Source organism: Candoia aspera, chromosome 12 (genome assembly GCF_035149785.1).
Source record: "Candoia aspera isolate rCanAsp1 chromosome 12, rCanAsp1.hap2, whole genome shotgun sequence".
In the NCBI taxonomy this organism is placed as follows: Eukaryota; Metazoa; Chordata; class Lepidosauria; order Squamata; family Boidae; genus Candoia; species Candoia aspera.
Genome location: NC_086164.1, coordinates 18,502,185 through 18,515,654, shown reverse-complemented (window position 1 = coordinate 18,515,654; position 13,470 = coordinate 18,502,185). Strand labels below are relative to the sequence as shown.

The window sequence follows — 13,470 nt, the reverse complement described above, 5'->3', positions numbered from 1 at the left end:
ACTTCTTTGTAATTTTAGATGTTGCTATACTTATATCATTTTAGTGTCTACTAGTTAGGTTGTTTTATAAATGTATTTTAAAGGTAAAGGTAAAGGTTTCCCTTGACGTAAAGTCCAGTCGAATCCGACTCTAGGGGGCGGTGCTCATCTCCGTTTCTGAGCCTTGGAGCCGGCGTTGTCATAGACACTTCCGGGTCATGTGGCCAGCATGACGACTCGGAACGCCGTTACCTTCCCGCCGAAGCGGTACCTATTGATCTACTCACATTTGCATGTTTTCGAACTGCTAGGTGAGCAGGAGCTGGGACGAGCAACGGGAGCTCACCCCGCCGCGCGGTTTCGAACCACCGACCTTCCGATCGACAGCTCAGCGGTTTAACCCACAGCGCCACCGCGTCCCTTAAATGTATTTTAACTTTGTCTTAAATTTTATTTCGTTTATTATCTATTAAGATAGATTTATATACATATATTCACTAAACACTCTGCTTGTACTGGTCTACAACCGTAATAAATAAATTGAATTGAGTTGGGTACTGAAAGAATTTGAATATTAAGTATACAGAGGAATCAACTACATTTTTATTGGAAAGATTATATATATTATGTTACCGAGAACAATAGTTCTAATTTTTAGTGAATCCTGCGATTTATGGAAACCATAAATGGATTCTGATTTATACTTTTGCCAAATGTACATTATTTTCTAAATAGAAACAAATTTAGAAAGTGTCTCCGGTAGGCTGAACAGCTTAACTAAAGATATAGAAAAAGGGTTTTGAATACAGAGTCTCTCCTTAGCCCGTCAAGCTCAGTAGGACTTGCAAGCTTTGGATATGTACAAAAATCCCAGGGAACTAAGAAACTGCTACAGAAGGTTCACTCAGAAGCAGCTACATCTGAGGGTTTCAAAGGATTATGTCTGAACAGTTTTAACTGGGTTATGTTATGGAAATTTTACAATTCTATGTCTTGCATTTTATTCTTGCTACTGTGGCTTTAAGAGGAAAATCACCTTCCGATTTTCCCTTGTTTTAGTCGTGGCCATCTCGGGCTTAGAAAAGGGCAGGCTGACCACCACCCGTTCTCCATTCTTGTTCCTCTGCCCGTGAAGTCCCCTCCCAGCTCTTCCACTGTTTTTCCAATGCATCTTCAGCATTGCTGGGTCTTTCCCCCACCAGTGATTAAGTCTCTCAGATGGAGCTCAGCTAAGACGGGCCTTCACCTGACCACGAGCGTACATCGTTCCAAATTCTCCATGGTGATGATCCTCAAGGCTTTTGTTAAGTGTCTATCACTCAATAAGTCCCTGTGTCTGGCACTGCTCTTAATTGCTCTTAATAGCTCCATCTCTTAACTAAAGCTCCCTCTGCCACTGTTGTATAATTTCCGCCCCTTTGTTTGCATTTTCCTATTGCCTTGGAAGCTTACCTATACAGTACATACCATAAATGTATTTAAAGCTTGTATCCAAAAGGGATGAGGACCCAGCAAGATAGAGAGAAGCTGTCTTCTGCTCTCCCTGCAAGTGCTGTTAATTTTCTTAATAGCTGCTTGGCTCGCTCCAACCCCCCCAAACGAAATCCCTGACCACTCAGCCATGCTTGATGATTTAGGGCAGAGCACAGAGCAGAGAAGTGACAAATTGGGTGACGCTCCTTTCTGGGTACCTTCTTAGATGACAAGAAACCCAACGTTTGCTTGTTTCGATATTCTGCTTAAACCAAGACTTCAGCACGATTGTAACAGTGCAGGGATCTAGGGATAGATAATTTGGGATACCCTGATCCACATTTATTTTTTGCATCAACAAAACCCTTATTTTAACCTGGGCATCACTCTTGCCAATCCAGTCAGACTTTAACCAGTTCTTCACAGCATGCACAGAGATTTGGGGGATTGACATCACTGTCTTTGCTGTTTACCGTTATGGGGAGAGCAGGGGTAGATCTTCATTGCAGCAGAGGTACCAGTGAAGGTACCACAAAGAAGAATGAAGTGTTATCCTGGAAGAAGAGTTTGAGGAAGATCTGTGACTTGGGGGGGAGGGGGGTTGAGCCAATGATGGAGGAACAGCAGGATTGTGGAAGCTACCTCCTGCCAGTAACTGACTCAAGGATTCAGAGCTATTTTACAGTAGGGGCACAAATACACTGGGAGTAAATCACATTAACTCTCTTGAATTGGATTTTATTTACGGGCGTACATGGATGAATTTTAGCTGATCTGAACTCACCCATCTTCCAGACTGTGGTCCCTGGTTCATCACTAATCAAGTCCAGTTTTCACCCCAAGTTTATGCACCTGTATCTTACAGCTAGTGCAGATAAAATATGTCTCTGTTTAGATTTTTGTCTCCGCAAAGGATCGTTACCTTGTCGTGGTGCTGGAGCTTGAGCACCTCAATGATGCCATGAGCTAAACCGTGAAGGGCCACCCAAGACGGGAAGATCATGACAGAGAGGTCAGACTAAATGCGATCCCTGGGGAAGGTAATGGCAACCCACCCCAGTATTCTTGCCGTGAAAACTAAATGGATCAGTACAACCAGAGATATGTCGGTATACCATCGGAAGATGAGACCCCCAGGTCGGAAGATGGTCAAAATGCTACTGGGGAGGAACAGAGGATGAGCTCAACTAGCCCCAGTCGTGATGACGCAGCTAGCTCAAAGCCGAAAGGATGGTTAGCGGCCGACGGTGCTGGTGGTGAACGGCGAATCCGATGTTCTAAGGATCAACACACCATTGGAACCTGGAATGTAAGATCTATGAGCCAGGGCAAATTGGATGTAGTTATTGGTGAGATGTCAAGATTAAAGATAGACATTCTGGGCGTCAGTGAACTGAAATGGACTGGAATGGGCCACTTCACATCAAATGACCACCAGATCTACTACTGTGGACAAGAGGACCACAGAAGAAATGGAGTAGCCTTCATAATTAATAGTAAAGTGGCTAAAGCAGTGCTTGGATACAACCCCAAAAACGACAGAATGATCTCAATTCGAATTCAGGGCAAGCCATCTAACATCACAGTGATCCAAATATACGCCCCAACCACAAATGCTGAAGAAGCTGAAGTAGAGCAGTTCTATGAGGATCTGCAGCACCTACTGGACAACACGCCTAAAAGAGATGTTATTTTCATCACAGGAGACTGGAATGCTAAGGTGGGCAGTCAAATGACACCTCGAATTACAGGTAAGTATGGCCTAGGAGAACAAAACGAAGCAGGACATAGGCTGATAGAATTTTGCCAAGACAATTCACTCTGCATAACAAACACTCTCTTCCAACAACCTAAGAGACGGCTTTACACATGGACTTCACCAGATGGACAACACCGAAATCAGATTTATTACATCCTTTGCAGCCAAAGGTGGCGGACATCTGTACAGTCGGTAAAAACTAGGCCTGGAGCTGACTGTAGTTCAGACCATGAACTTCTTCTTGCACAATTTAGGATCAGACTAAAGAGATTAGGGAAGACCCACAGATCAGCTAGATATGAGCTCACGAATATTCCTCAGGAATATGCAGTGGAGGTGAAGAATAGATTTAAGGGACTGGACTTAGTAGATAGGGTCCCGGAAGAACTCTGGACAGAAGTTGGCAGCATTGTTCAGGAGGCGGCAACAAAATACATCCCAAAGAAAGAGAAAACCAAGAAGGCAAAATGGCTGTCTGCTGAGACACTAGAAGTAGCCCAAGAAAGAAGGAAAGCAAAAGGCAACAGCGATAGGGGGAGATATGCCCAATTAAATGCAAAATTCCAGAGGTTAGCCAGAAGAGATAAGGAATTATTTTTAAACAAGCAATGCGCGGAAGTGGAAGAAGACAATAGAATAGGAAGGACAAGAGACCTCTTCCAGAAAATTAGAAACATTGGAGGTAAATTCCAGGCAAAAATGGGTATGATCAAAAACAAAGATGGCAAGGACCTAACAGAAGAAGAAGAGATCAAGAAAAGGTGGCAAGAATATACAGAAGACCTGTATAGGAAGGATAACAATATCGGGGATAGCTTTGACGGTGTGGTCAGTGAGCTAGAGCCAGACATCCTGAAGAGTGAGGTTGAGTGGGCCTTAAGAAGCATTGCTAATAACAAGGCAGCAGGAGAAGACGGCATCCCAGCTGAACTGTTCAAAATCTTGCAAGATGATGCTGTCAAGGTAATGCATGCTATATGCCAGCAAATTTGGAAAACACAAGAATGGCCATCAGATTGGAAAAAATCAACTTATATCCCCATACCAAAAAAGGGAAACACTAAAGAATGTTCAAACTATCGAACAGTGGCACTCATTTCACATGCCAGTAAGGTAATGCTCAAGATCCTGCAAGGTAGACTTCAGCAGTTCATGGAGCGAGAATTGCCAGATGTACAGGCTGGGTTTAGAAAAGGCAGAGGAACTAGAGACCAAATTGCCAATATCCGCTGGATAATGGAAAAAGCCAGGGAGTTTCAGAAAAACATCTATTTCTGTTTTATTGACTATTCTAAAGCCTTTGACTGTGTGGACCAGAACAAATTGTGGCAAGTTCTTAGTGGTATGGGGATACCAAGTCATCTTGTATGCCTCCTGAAGAATCTGTATAACGACCAAGTAGCAACAGTAAGAACAGACCACGGAACAACGGACTGGTTTAAGATTGGGAAAGGAGTATGGCAGGGCTGTATACTCTCACCCTACCTATTCAACTTGTATGCAGAACACATCATACGACAAGCTGGTCTTGAGGAATCCAAGGCTGGAGTTAAAATCTCTGGAAGAAACATTAACAATCTCAGATATGCAGATGATACCACTTTGATGGCTGAAAGTGAAGAGGAACTGAGGAGCCTTATGATGAAGGTGAAAGAAGAAAGTGCAAAAGCTGGCTTGCAGCTAAACCTCAAAAAAACCAAGATTATGGCAACCAGCTTGATTGATAACTGGCAAATAGAGGGAGAAAATGTAGAAGCAGTGAAAGACTTTGTATTCCTAGGTGCAAAGATTACTGCAGATGCTGACTGCAGTCAGGAAATCAGAAGACGCTTAATCCTTGGGAGAAGAGCAATGACAAATCTCGATAAAATAGTTAAGAGCAGAGACATCACACTGACAACAAAGGCCCGCATAGTTAAAGCAATGGTGTTCCCTGTAGTAACATATGGCTGCGAGAGCTGGACCATAAGGAAGGCTGAGCGAAGGAATATCGATGCTTTTGAACTGTGGTGTTGGAGGAAAATTCTGAGAGTGCCTTGGACTGCAAGAAGATCAAACCAGTCCATCCTCCAGGAAATAAAGCCAGACTGCTCACTTGAGGGAATGATATTAAAGGCAAAACTGAAATACTTTGGCCACATAATGAGAAGACAGGACACCCTGGAGAAGATGCTGATGCTAGGGAGAGTGGAAGGCAAAAGGAAGAGGGGCCGACCAAGGGCAAGATGGATGGATGATATTCTAGAGGTGACGGATTCGTCCCTGGGGGAGCTGGGGATGTTGACGACTGACAGGAAGCTCTGGCGTGGGCTGGTCCATGAAGTCACGAAGAGTCGGAAGCGACTAAACGAATAAACAACAACAGATTTTTGTGTCTATTTATTTGTTACATTTATGCCCCACCTTTCCTTTGGGTGGCTTTCCAGATACATGACTTCAATGCTCAGCATGGCCACCATTGGGAATTCTGGGAACTGGCCTGCATGCCTGGTGGGTTCCTAGGTTGAGGTTAGAAAGCTGCTTCTAACCTTGATTTACCATCTAGGAAGAATATTGACACTTTTGAACTTTGGTGTTGGAGAAGACTCCTGAGAATACCGTGGACTACCAAGAAAACAAACTGATGGATCTTCAAACACATCAACCAGGAGTTCTCACTCAAGGCACAAAGGACCAGGCTCAAATTAGCTTATTTTGGGCACATTATGTAAAGACCCAACTCTCTGGAGAAGGCTCTAATGCTGAGAGATGGACTCAGCTACAGCAGCAATGGGTACACTGATGGAAAACCTGAAAGACCAGGTTAGGGACAGATTGTCATGGAGAAAATCTATCCCTGTGTTTTCTAAGAGTCGACAATGACTTGATGACATGTAATCAATCAATAATCATTCTGGCTGGGTTCACACAACAAGTTAAGCCCCTAGAAAGCTGAAGCAGCTTATTATATTATGGCTTAGTGTTCCTATCCCACAGCAAGTCTCAAGGTTCTCAGTCAAGGAAATCTTTCTCAAGATGGTTTGTTTGATTGTTCTATCCTGGAAGGCTCAGGAATCAAAATTCCAGATTTGGTGTGTTCATGCTAAGCCACAGTCCTGTTCAGCTAGCTACCTACAATTTGCCACAATGTTTATTAAAACACTGCCTCAAAACTAGGAAAGAATCAATGGCTAAGAAAATAAGAGCACTTGAATAATCAGTGTGCTAAGTCCCTCCCTCCCTCCCTCCCTTCCTTCCTTCCTTCCCTCCCAGCCTTGGAAGAATGGTTGTTTCGAAAAATCTGCTGCCTTAAAAAGAGAACCTCTTAAGTTTGAAGGGTTGTTCTGAATCTTATTCCCAACTGAGTTTTATTTCTAGCTCTGTTTAAATACCAGTGGACTCTATGTGTTTAGCTTTATTGTTTTTTTCCTGCAATATTCTGTAACCCTCTAAGTACAGCTGCGCAACACAATCCAGAATGGGTATTTGTAGATCAAAAGTGCTATGCACACGGGAGGCCCACTTTTTCCCTTAAAACATGTGTAGTTTCAAGCCTGTTTCTCCTAGAAATCACTGTTGCACTTTTTTAAAAAAACATAAAAGTATAACAAAGCGTAAAAAGTCATTTGAACAATAAATATTGGGCTTATTTCTGCAGCCAGTGGAAAAAAGAACACCAACTGAACAAGAAGAAGTGAAAAGACCAGATTTCTGCAATATCGCCAAGAAGAAAAATTCCACAATTATACTACCTTCTTGTAACATTCCAAATGTCATATTCCTTAATGGTAGAGTTTGGCTCATGTCTGCAGTTTACATTATTACAGAAGCTGGAAGTTGGCAACCAAAAATTGAAGGTATCAACCCATTTTTTAAAAAATAAAATAAAGAAGGGTATCAAAATGTATAGAGTGAAATCGCAGAGAAGGAATTCAAAAGTTTTTTTAGGAAATATATTTTAATATAAAGTACAAAAAAAAAATGCATGTTTGAGGAAAACAGTTCTCTCATTTATTTGACTAATACAGAAATAGGTCAGACCAGGCTTTTTAAATGAATGGATGCAAAATAGAAAATAGCCTGATTTCTCCATTATGTAAGAACATAAGAAAAAATATGACGGGTCAGACCAAATGTCTATTCATTTCATAACCTGGTTTCCCCAGAGTGTCAGCCAGAAGTCAGTTCAAATCCTGCATTCAGTAAATGATGCTGCTTTCTTTCAGAGACAGCTGGTTCAAAGATAGGCTGCATCGACACACAGAGGTTCAGTTTTACCTTCTGCACTTCTATTTCCTTTGTAGGCCTTGCCTTTTCCATAAATTTGTCTGATTTCTTTCAAAAGCCCAAAAAGCCAGTGGATCATCACAGTTTGCTGTGATATGATGACACCGCTGTGACAAAAGGTACAGGTAGTCCTCGCTTAACAACTATTCCTTTAGTGATGGTTTGGACTTAGGATGGTGCTGAAAAAAAGGGCTTACAACCAGTCCTCATACTTATGACCATTGCAGCGTCCCTGGGGTCATGTGATCATGGTTTGGGCACTTGGCAACCAATTCACATTTATGAACATCACAGTGTCCCGTGGTCACATGATCACCACTTTCGATCTTCCCGGCCAGCTTCTGGCAAGCAAAATCAATGGGGAACTGCATGATTCACTTAACGACCATGTAGTTGGCTTAATGCCTGCAATGATTCACTTAACAACCACTCCAAAAAGGTTGTACAATCAGGTTGCATTCGCTTAATGACTGCTTCACTTAGCAACTGAAACTCCGGTCCCAACTGTGGTCATTAAGTGAGGACTACCTGCATGCTTTTGTCAAGTATGAATCCAGCATAGGAGTAGGTTATAGATGTCCTCTGCAGATGAATATCTGGTGCACCATGAGACCCCTTGCCAGATTTTGGTAGCAAACTGCCCATTTGCAAAAGTTACTATTTTCATTTTTTGCATTTTGCACAATTTGGGGGTGACAAAAATGACATTTTTAGCCTGGCCCCACCAACCCCAGAGGGACGCGGTGGCGCTGCAGGTTAAACTGCTGAGCTGCCGATCGGAAGGTCGGCGGTTCGAAACCGCGCGGCGGGGTGAGCTCCCGTGGCTAGTCCCAGCTCCTGTTCACCTAGCAGTTCGAAAACATGCAAATGTGAGTAGATTAATTGGTACCGCTTCGGCAGGAAGGTAACGGCGTTCCGTGAGTCATGCTGGCCACATGACCCGGAAGTGTCTACAGACAATGCCGGCTCTAAGGCTTAGAAACGGAGATGAGCACCGCCCCCTAGAGTCGGACTCGACTGGACTTTACGTCAAGGGAAACCTTTACCTTTACCACCAACCCCGGGCCCAGCTGCACCCACTAGATGGGCCAAGGAGGGGGGAATGAGAAAAATAGATGCTACTCACCCTTACAAAGCTGGCAGGAAACCAGCCCTCTTCATCGTCGATCTGTCCCCACCACCAGTCCTTGTTGGAGGCATCGAGGACCTTGATAACGTCTCCCGCTTTAAACGCCAACTCCCGGTTGGCCATGGTGACGTGATCCCATACTGCCTCGGCACTGACAATCGAACCGCCACTGATCAGCTTGAGAAAGAAAACAAGGCCCATCAGCCACCTTCTCTTCCCCCTGGGAGAAAGCCTCCTCCTCCCGCCACCCCTCTGCAGAGAGGCTGAGGAAGCCATGCGCCTTGCGTGTGGTCTGAATGCTCGTCCCTTGCTTCTCAAAGAAGGCGGGGATCTCGGTCCACCTGGCTATGGAAGGTGTGTGTCCCAATGATGCCATGGAAGGGGCTTCAGGCAAGGTCTTCTTTTAACTGAATCTTCCCTGCCTGACTATCGCATTACAGGCTGCAAATCAAGGCAGGTGCAGGAAGCCACAAGTCCAGCATAAACCCTTGCAGCCAGAAGGCTATCAAATCAGGGTTCCCATTGAGCCTTCTCCCTAAGAATCTGGCTTACTAGGTTAAAGAATGTTTTTTGCATCATGTTAAAAGGCGGAGGGGGGGCGGGAACAGTACAATAAAGATTGAGCGTGCCACATAAATACAGACTGGTGAATGTCAGATGGAAAAGAAAAAAAGAATGGGGTATGGAATGGAATAAGCTAGCTGGCTGGCTGGCTGAAAGCCTCAATAGAATCACTCTGAAATGGGAAGGATATTTAATTACTTCTTCCATGTATACTGTCTAATGCTAAGTAACAGCGCGTGGTTCAAGCACTATTTAGTATTCAGACAACTCAACATTACGAACAAATCTTATCCTTATGGAAGGGAATCTTCACGCTAGTTAAAAGCTCACTTCACTTCAAGTTAGGGCTCATGTCTCATGCCTTAAGAACATCGGCTACCACCCGTGCGTGCTGCAGATCTCTGCAACATCAAGAACACAGGTGCCATTCAACATCTGGACTGGGGTAGGAGAAATACCCTTGGTGGAAGACCCCTTTCTTGCAACCATTTCTGAACAAGCAAGCAAGAGGGCAAGTGTCCCAAGCCACCCTCACCTCAGGGCAGTCCGTGACGGAATCAAGCCTCCCTTGGACACCCAAATTGGCACTTCAACTTTCAAAGGTGTTCTATCAGGTCAAGTGAGAAAAGAGGTATTTGTCACAAGGTGAAGACAGAACTTTCTCTCTCTGCCTGGCAGCTGTTGAGCAGAGTTCAGACAAGGTCAGACAGATCGCCCGGGTGGCAGCTTTATCCCACTGAGGCTGAGCTCTACACGGGGGCTCCACAGTACTCAACTTGGCAGAAGACCATCATCTGGACAGAGCATCTTTCCTGGTGAAGATGACGGTAGCCCTGCAAAAGGCCCCTGAGACAGGGGTGGTCTCAAGGGTCTTTCCTGCCACTCTCGGATTGGAGAACTGCAGCCTGTCCCTGCTGATTTAATCTAGAGACAGGATTACACAGCCAGCCCGTATCTTTAATTCTGACCCCAAACATCATTTATTTACTTATTTTTGCAGCCAGGTTGTAGAAGCCTGCATTTTTAAATATTGGACACCCGAATTGGCACTCCAACTTTCAAAGGTGTTCAACCAGATCAAGGGGGGAGGTATTATTGCAGGTATTAATTAGATTTAATTAAACTGCCCACTCCAGTTTAAAAGAAGGAAGCCGGCATGTTGCAGAGCAAAACCCAAACTTTAGTACAGTGTTCCCAGGGCTGGCTGGGGAATCCTAGGGGTTGAAGTCCACACATCTCAAAGTTGCTGAGGTTGGGAGACACTGCTCTACCATCATCATTATTCCCCCAAATATCTGGGGAGCTGCTGGTTTATTTGGCCACGTGCCCCCCAGCCCCAAGTAAAAGGTATCTCGGTGGATTTGGGGTGACTTGAAGCATCGTTCAAGACAAAAGGAAGGAGCAGAAGGACACGCAACTACTTTGTCTTCCGTGCCAATGGTGGCCACTTTTCTGAGAGTGCCCCAAACATGCTGTCAAAGTCAGAATGGGTCTGGGGGCCTAAAAAAGGCTGTACTGAATAAAGACAGAATTTAGACTTATCTGGGAAGACAAGAAGTGAGTGGAATCGTCATACATCACCAGAACTGCAGATCAGTCTAAATAGGAATTGTGTGACAGGTTTTTATATATTATTTTACTCCATAGAGCAGTGTTTCTTAAAATGTGGTCCAAGGACCCCCAGGGGTCCCTCATGACCCTCTCAGGGGTCCTCAACATCAAAATTATTTGCCAGCCTAGTTGCAAAATAACACAGTATTAAAATCCCATCAAACAATTGTGAGAAGCGGTAGCAGCAGCAGATGCCTTCAGTTCAATTTTTAATAGGTAAATATCGGTAAATATAACCCATATACACAAAAGCTGTTCATAATTTTTAAAAGTGGGAAGGGGTCCTCAGAGAAAAAAAGGTTTAAGAAACCCTGCCATAGAGTTTTGCTGTCCCTACTGTGATTTTTTGTAAATGCAACGTTCCCCAAAACTTTTTGCACAAGGAAAGAACACTTGCAGATCTTGCCTCTTGTTATCAGGTCCTGCCGATCATGGAAACCGGCTCCTCCGAAGAACATGGTCAGCTTCTTGCCTATCAGCTCCTGAGCCTCCTTCCATATTTCCTTCTGACATCCTTCTGCCTCTCTCTTACAATGATTTCCCTCTCTCTTTCCTTCCGTGCTTTCAAGCAGCGCTGAAACCCCCCAGCCCAAAAGGGAAAACGTCATGAAAGGTTCCCATTACTTATTTACAAACTCTGTTTCCCTGTTCTCTTCCAGGTCTCTTAAGTGAAATTCCACAAGTACCACCCTTATCTAGCTCCATCAGCCATGACCCCAGAAGCCACTTGTGCTTCTACTCCTTAAAAAAATAAACAGAGGAGAACCAAAGGATCTAAGATGGGAAGTTCAGGCAGGAAGACCCTTAAAATGCAGAATCATTTCTTGCTAATGGGGGTTGTGTGTGCAGCAGTTACTCTAAAAGAAGCTGAGAAATCTGTGGTCAAATAGTAGCATTATTTTAACTCCAAGATTATTTTGTTCTTTTAACTCCTTTTAGTTGCACACCTACATTAGCCGAAGACCCATCGGGGTGGATGGACCAGGAGTGGGTAGAAAAAATAACTTTCTCTAAGATAGTGCTACGTGCTCTTCCTTTCATGGACCATGCAGTCCCTCTCACCGTGTATGCGTAGACGCTAAAGGCACCCTCAGGCCACCCAGCCCACAGATGGCTGCCTTGAAGGCCCTAAGCTGTGCATCAGACCAGAATCTCCTTTCCACACCCTCTGGAAGTCCCCCAATCACCACCACCAAAATCTGGTGGCAAGGGGACCTGTCGCCTTGAAGCCGGAAGAACGCAGAAATGGTAGGCTAAGCTGCCCTAAAATGGGTGGAGTTTTCAAAAAATGCAGAGGACAAAGCCAGATTTCCCTCCACCCAAATCAGCAAAACTGGGATCTAGAAAAACAAGGGGGTCAAGCCTCCACATACTTCACCTCCTCGCCTTCTTCACTGGGTTCCCATCCTCTTCTAAAAAGGTAAGTACAACTACATGTCCAATAACACACACTTGGATCACCAGTGGCTCTTATCATCTGGCACCTGATTTCTTTGCCCTCTTTAAGAGAAGATGCAGGTGTGGAACGTGGGGCTCCCCCTGTGCTAGGCTCTGCCAATTGACATGAAGGACAATTTTTCAGGGTGAACCAGATTAGAGTTTCCTTCAAGCCTTCCCTGTCAATATTGGTGAGGGGGGACAAGGTTATGGCTAATATCTGGAGAGGCACAGCCCAACCTTCTTCAACTGATGGCCTCTGCATTCTCACTCCAGGAGTCCCCAGACACCAGCCCTGCGGGGTGGGAGTTCTTGCTGCTTTCAGCCTCACACAACTCAAGGGCATCAAACGGGTCAAGACAAAAAGATCCCCATTAAAAAAAAATCCTCGTGTCTGACTTCCCATGCCTCATTTGCCCTTGGCAACTGCATTTCCCTTCCTCTGGCTCTCCTTATCTCCCTGCCGCTATTCTAAGAACACTCTAAGAAGCAATTCAATTGCTTCGGCCTTTTGGAACGTAAGGGTTATTTTTAATTATTATCTGAAATTATTACAGATTGACCTTCCCTTTTCTTCTTCTTCTTTTTTAACCTCCGTCTCTGTGGCTTGGCAAGAGGCAGTGCTGAGAATGTGGGGGAAAAGCAATAATTTAGCAGATATTTCTCTCTCCCGCTCTTTCTCTCTCCCCTTTCCAACTCTGCCCTATCCTGCCTCCAGATGCTGATGGGAAAACCGGGTGGAGGAAGGCATTCTTGCTTAATTACTTAACAGCTTTTTAGATCTTTGGGGAGAACGCAAAGCTGTTATGTTGCCTAAAGGCAACCCTCCCTCTAACCCAGTAGGGAAGAGATAATAGAATCTGGATGTTGGAGGGGGCCGCTGGGATTGTGGAGTCCAAAGCATCCCTGACAGATGGCTGTCTAGCCCAGTGTTTCTCAACCTTGGCCACTTTAAGACGTGTGGACTTCAACTCCCAGAATTCCCCAGCCAGCATGAAGTCCACACGTCTTAAAGTGGCCAAGGTTGAGAAGCATTGGGCTAGCCTTTGCCTGAACATATCCATGAAGGAAAGCCTGCAACCTCACTGGGTCATTAATACCACTGTAAAACTGCTCTTCCTGTTAGGACTTTTTTCCTAACATTAAACCAGACATTATCCCCTCGAAACATCAGGCCATCATTCCGCACTGTGCATTCCACAGTGATAGTAGCTACTATAAATCCTGATCTTCTCTGTAATTATTCTTTCTC

General features: G+C 44.5%; 1 protein-coding gene across 2 annotated transcripts in view; it reads right to left on the bottom strand.

The window, feature by feature from the left end:
• Positions 1-13,470, bottom strand: part of ARHGEF9 (Cdc42 guanine nucleotide exchange factor 9) — a 199,209-nt gene that overhangs the window by 77,286 nt on the left and 108,453 nt on the right. For both annotated transcript variants that reach the window (XM_063313471.1, XM_063313470.1), the window contains exon 3: positions 8,604-8,783. In XM_063313471.1, the coding sequence (XP_063169541.1) occupies positions 8,604-8,783 (180 nt within the window). The remainder of the gene's footprint in view (positions 1-8,603; positions 8,784-13,470) is intronic.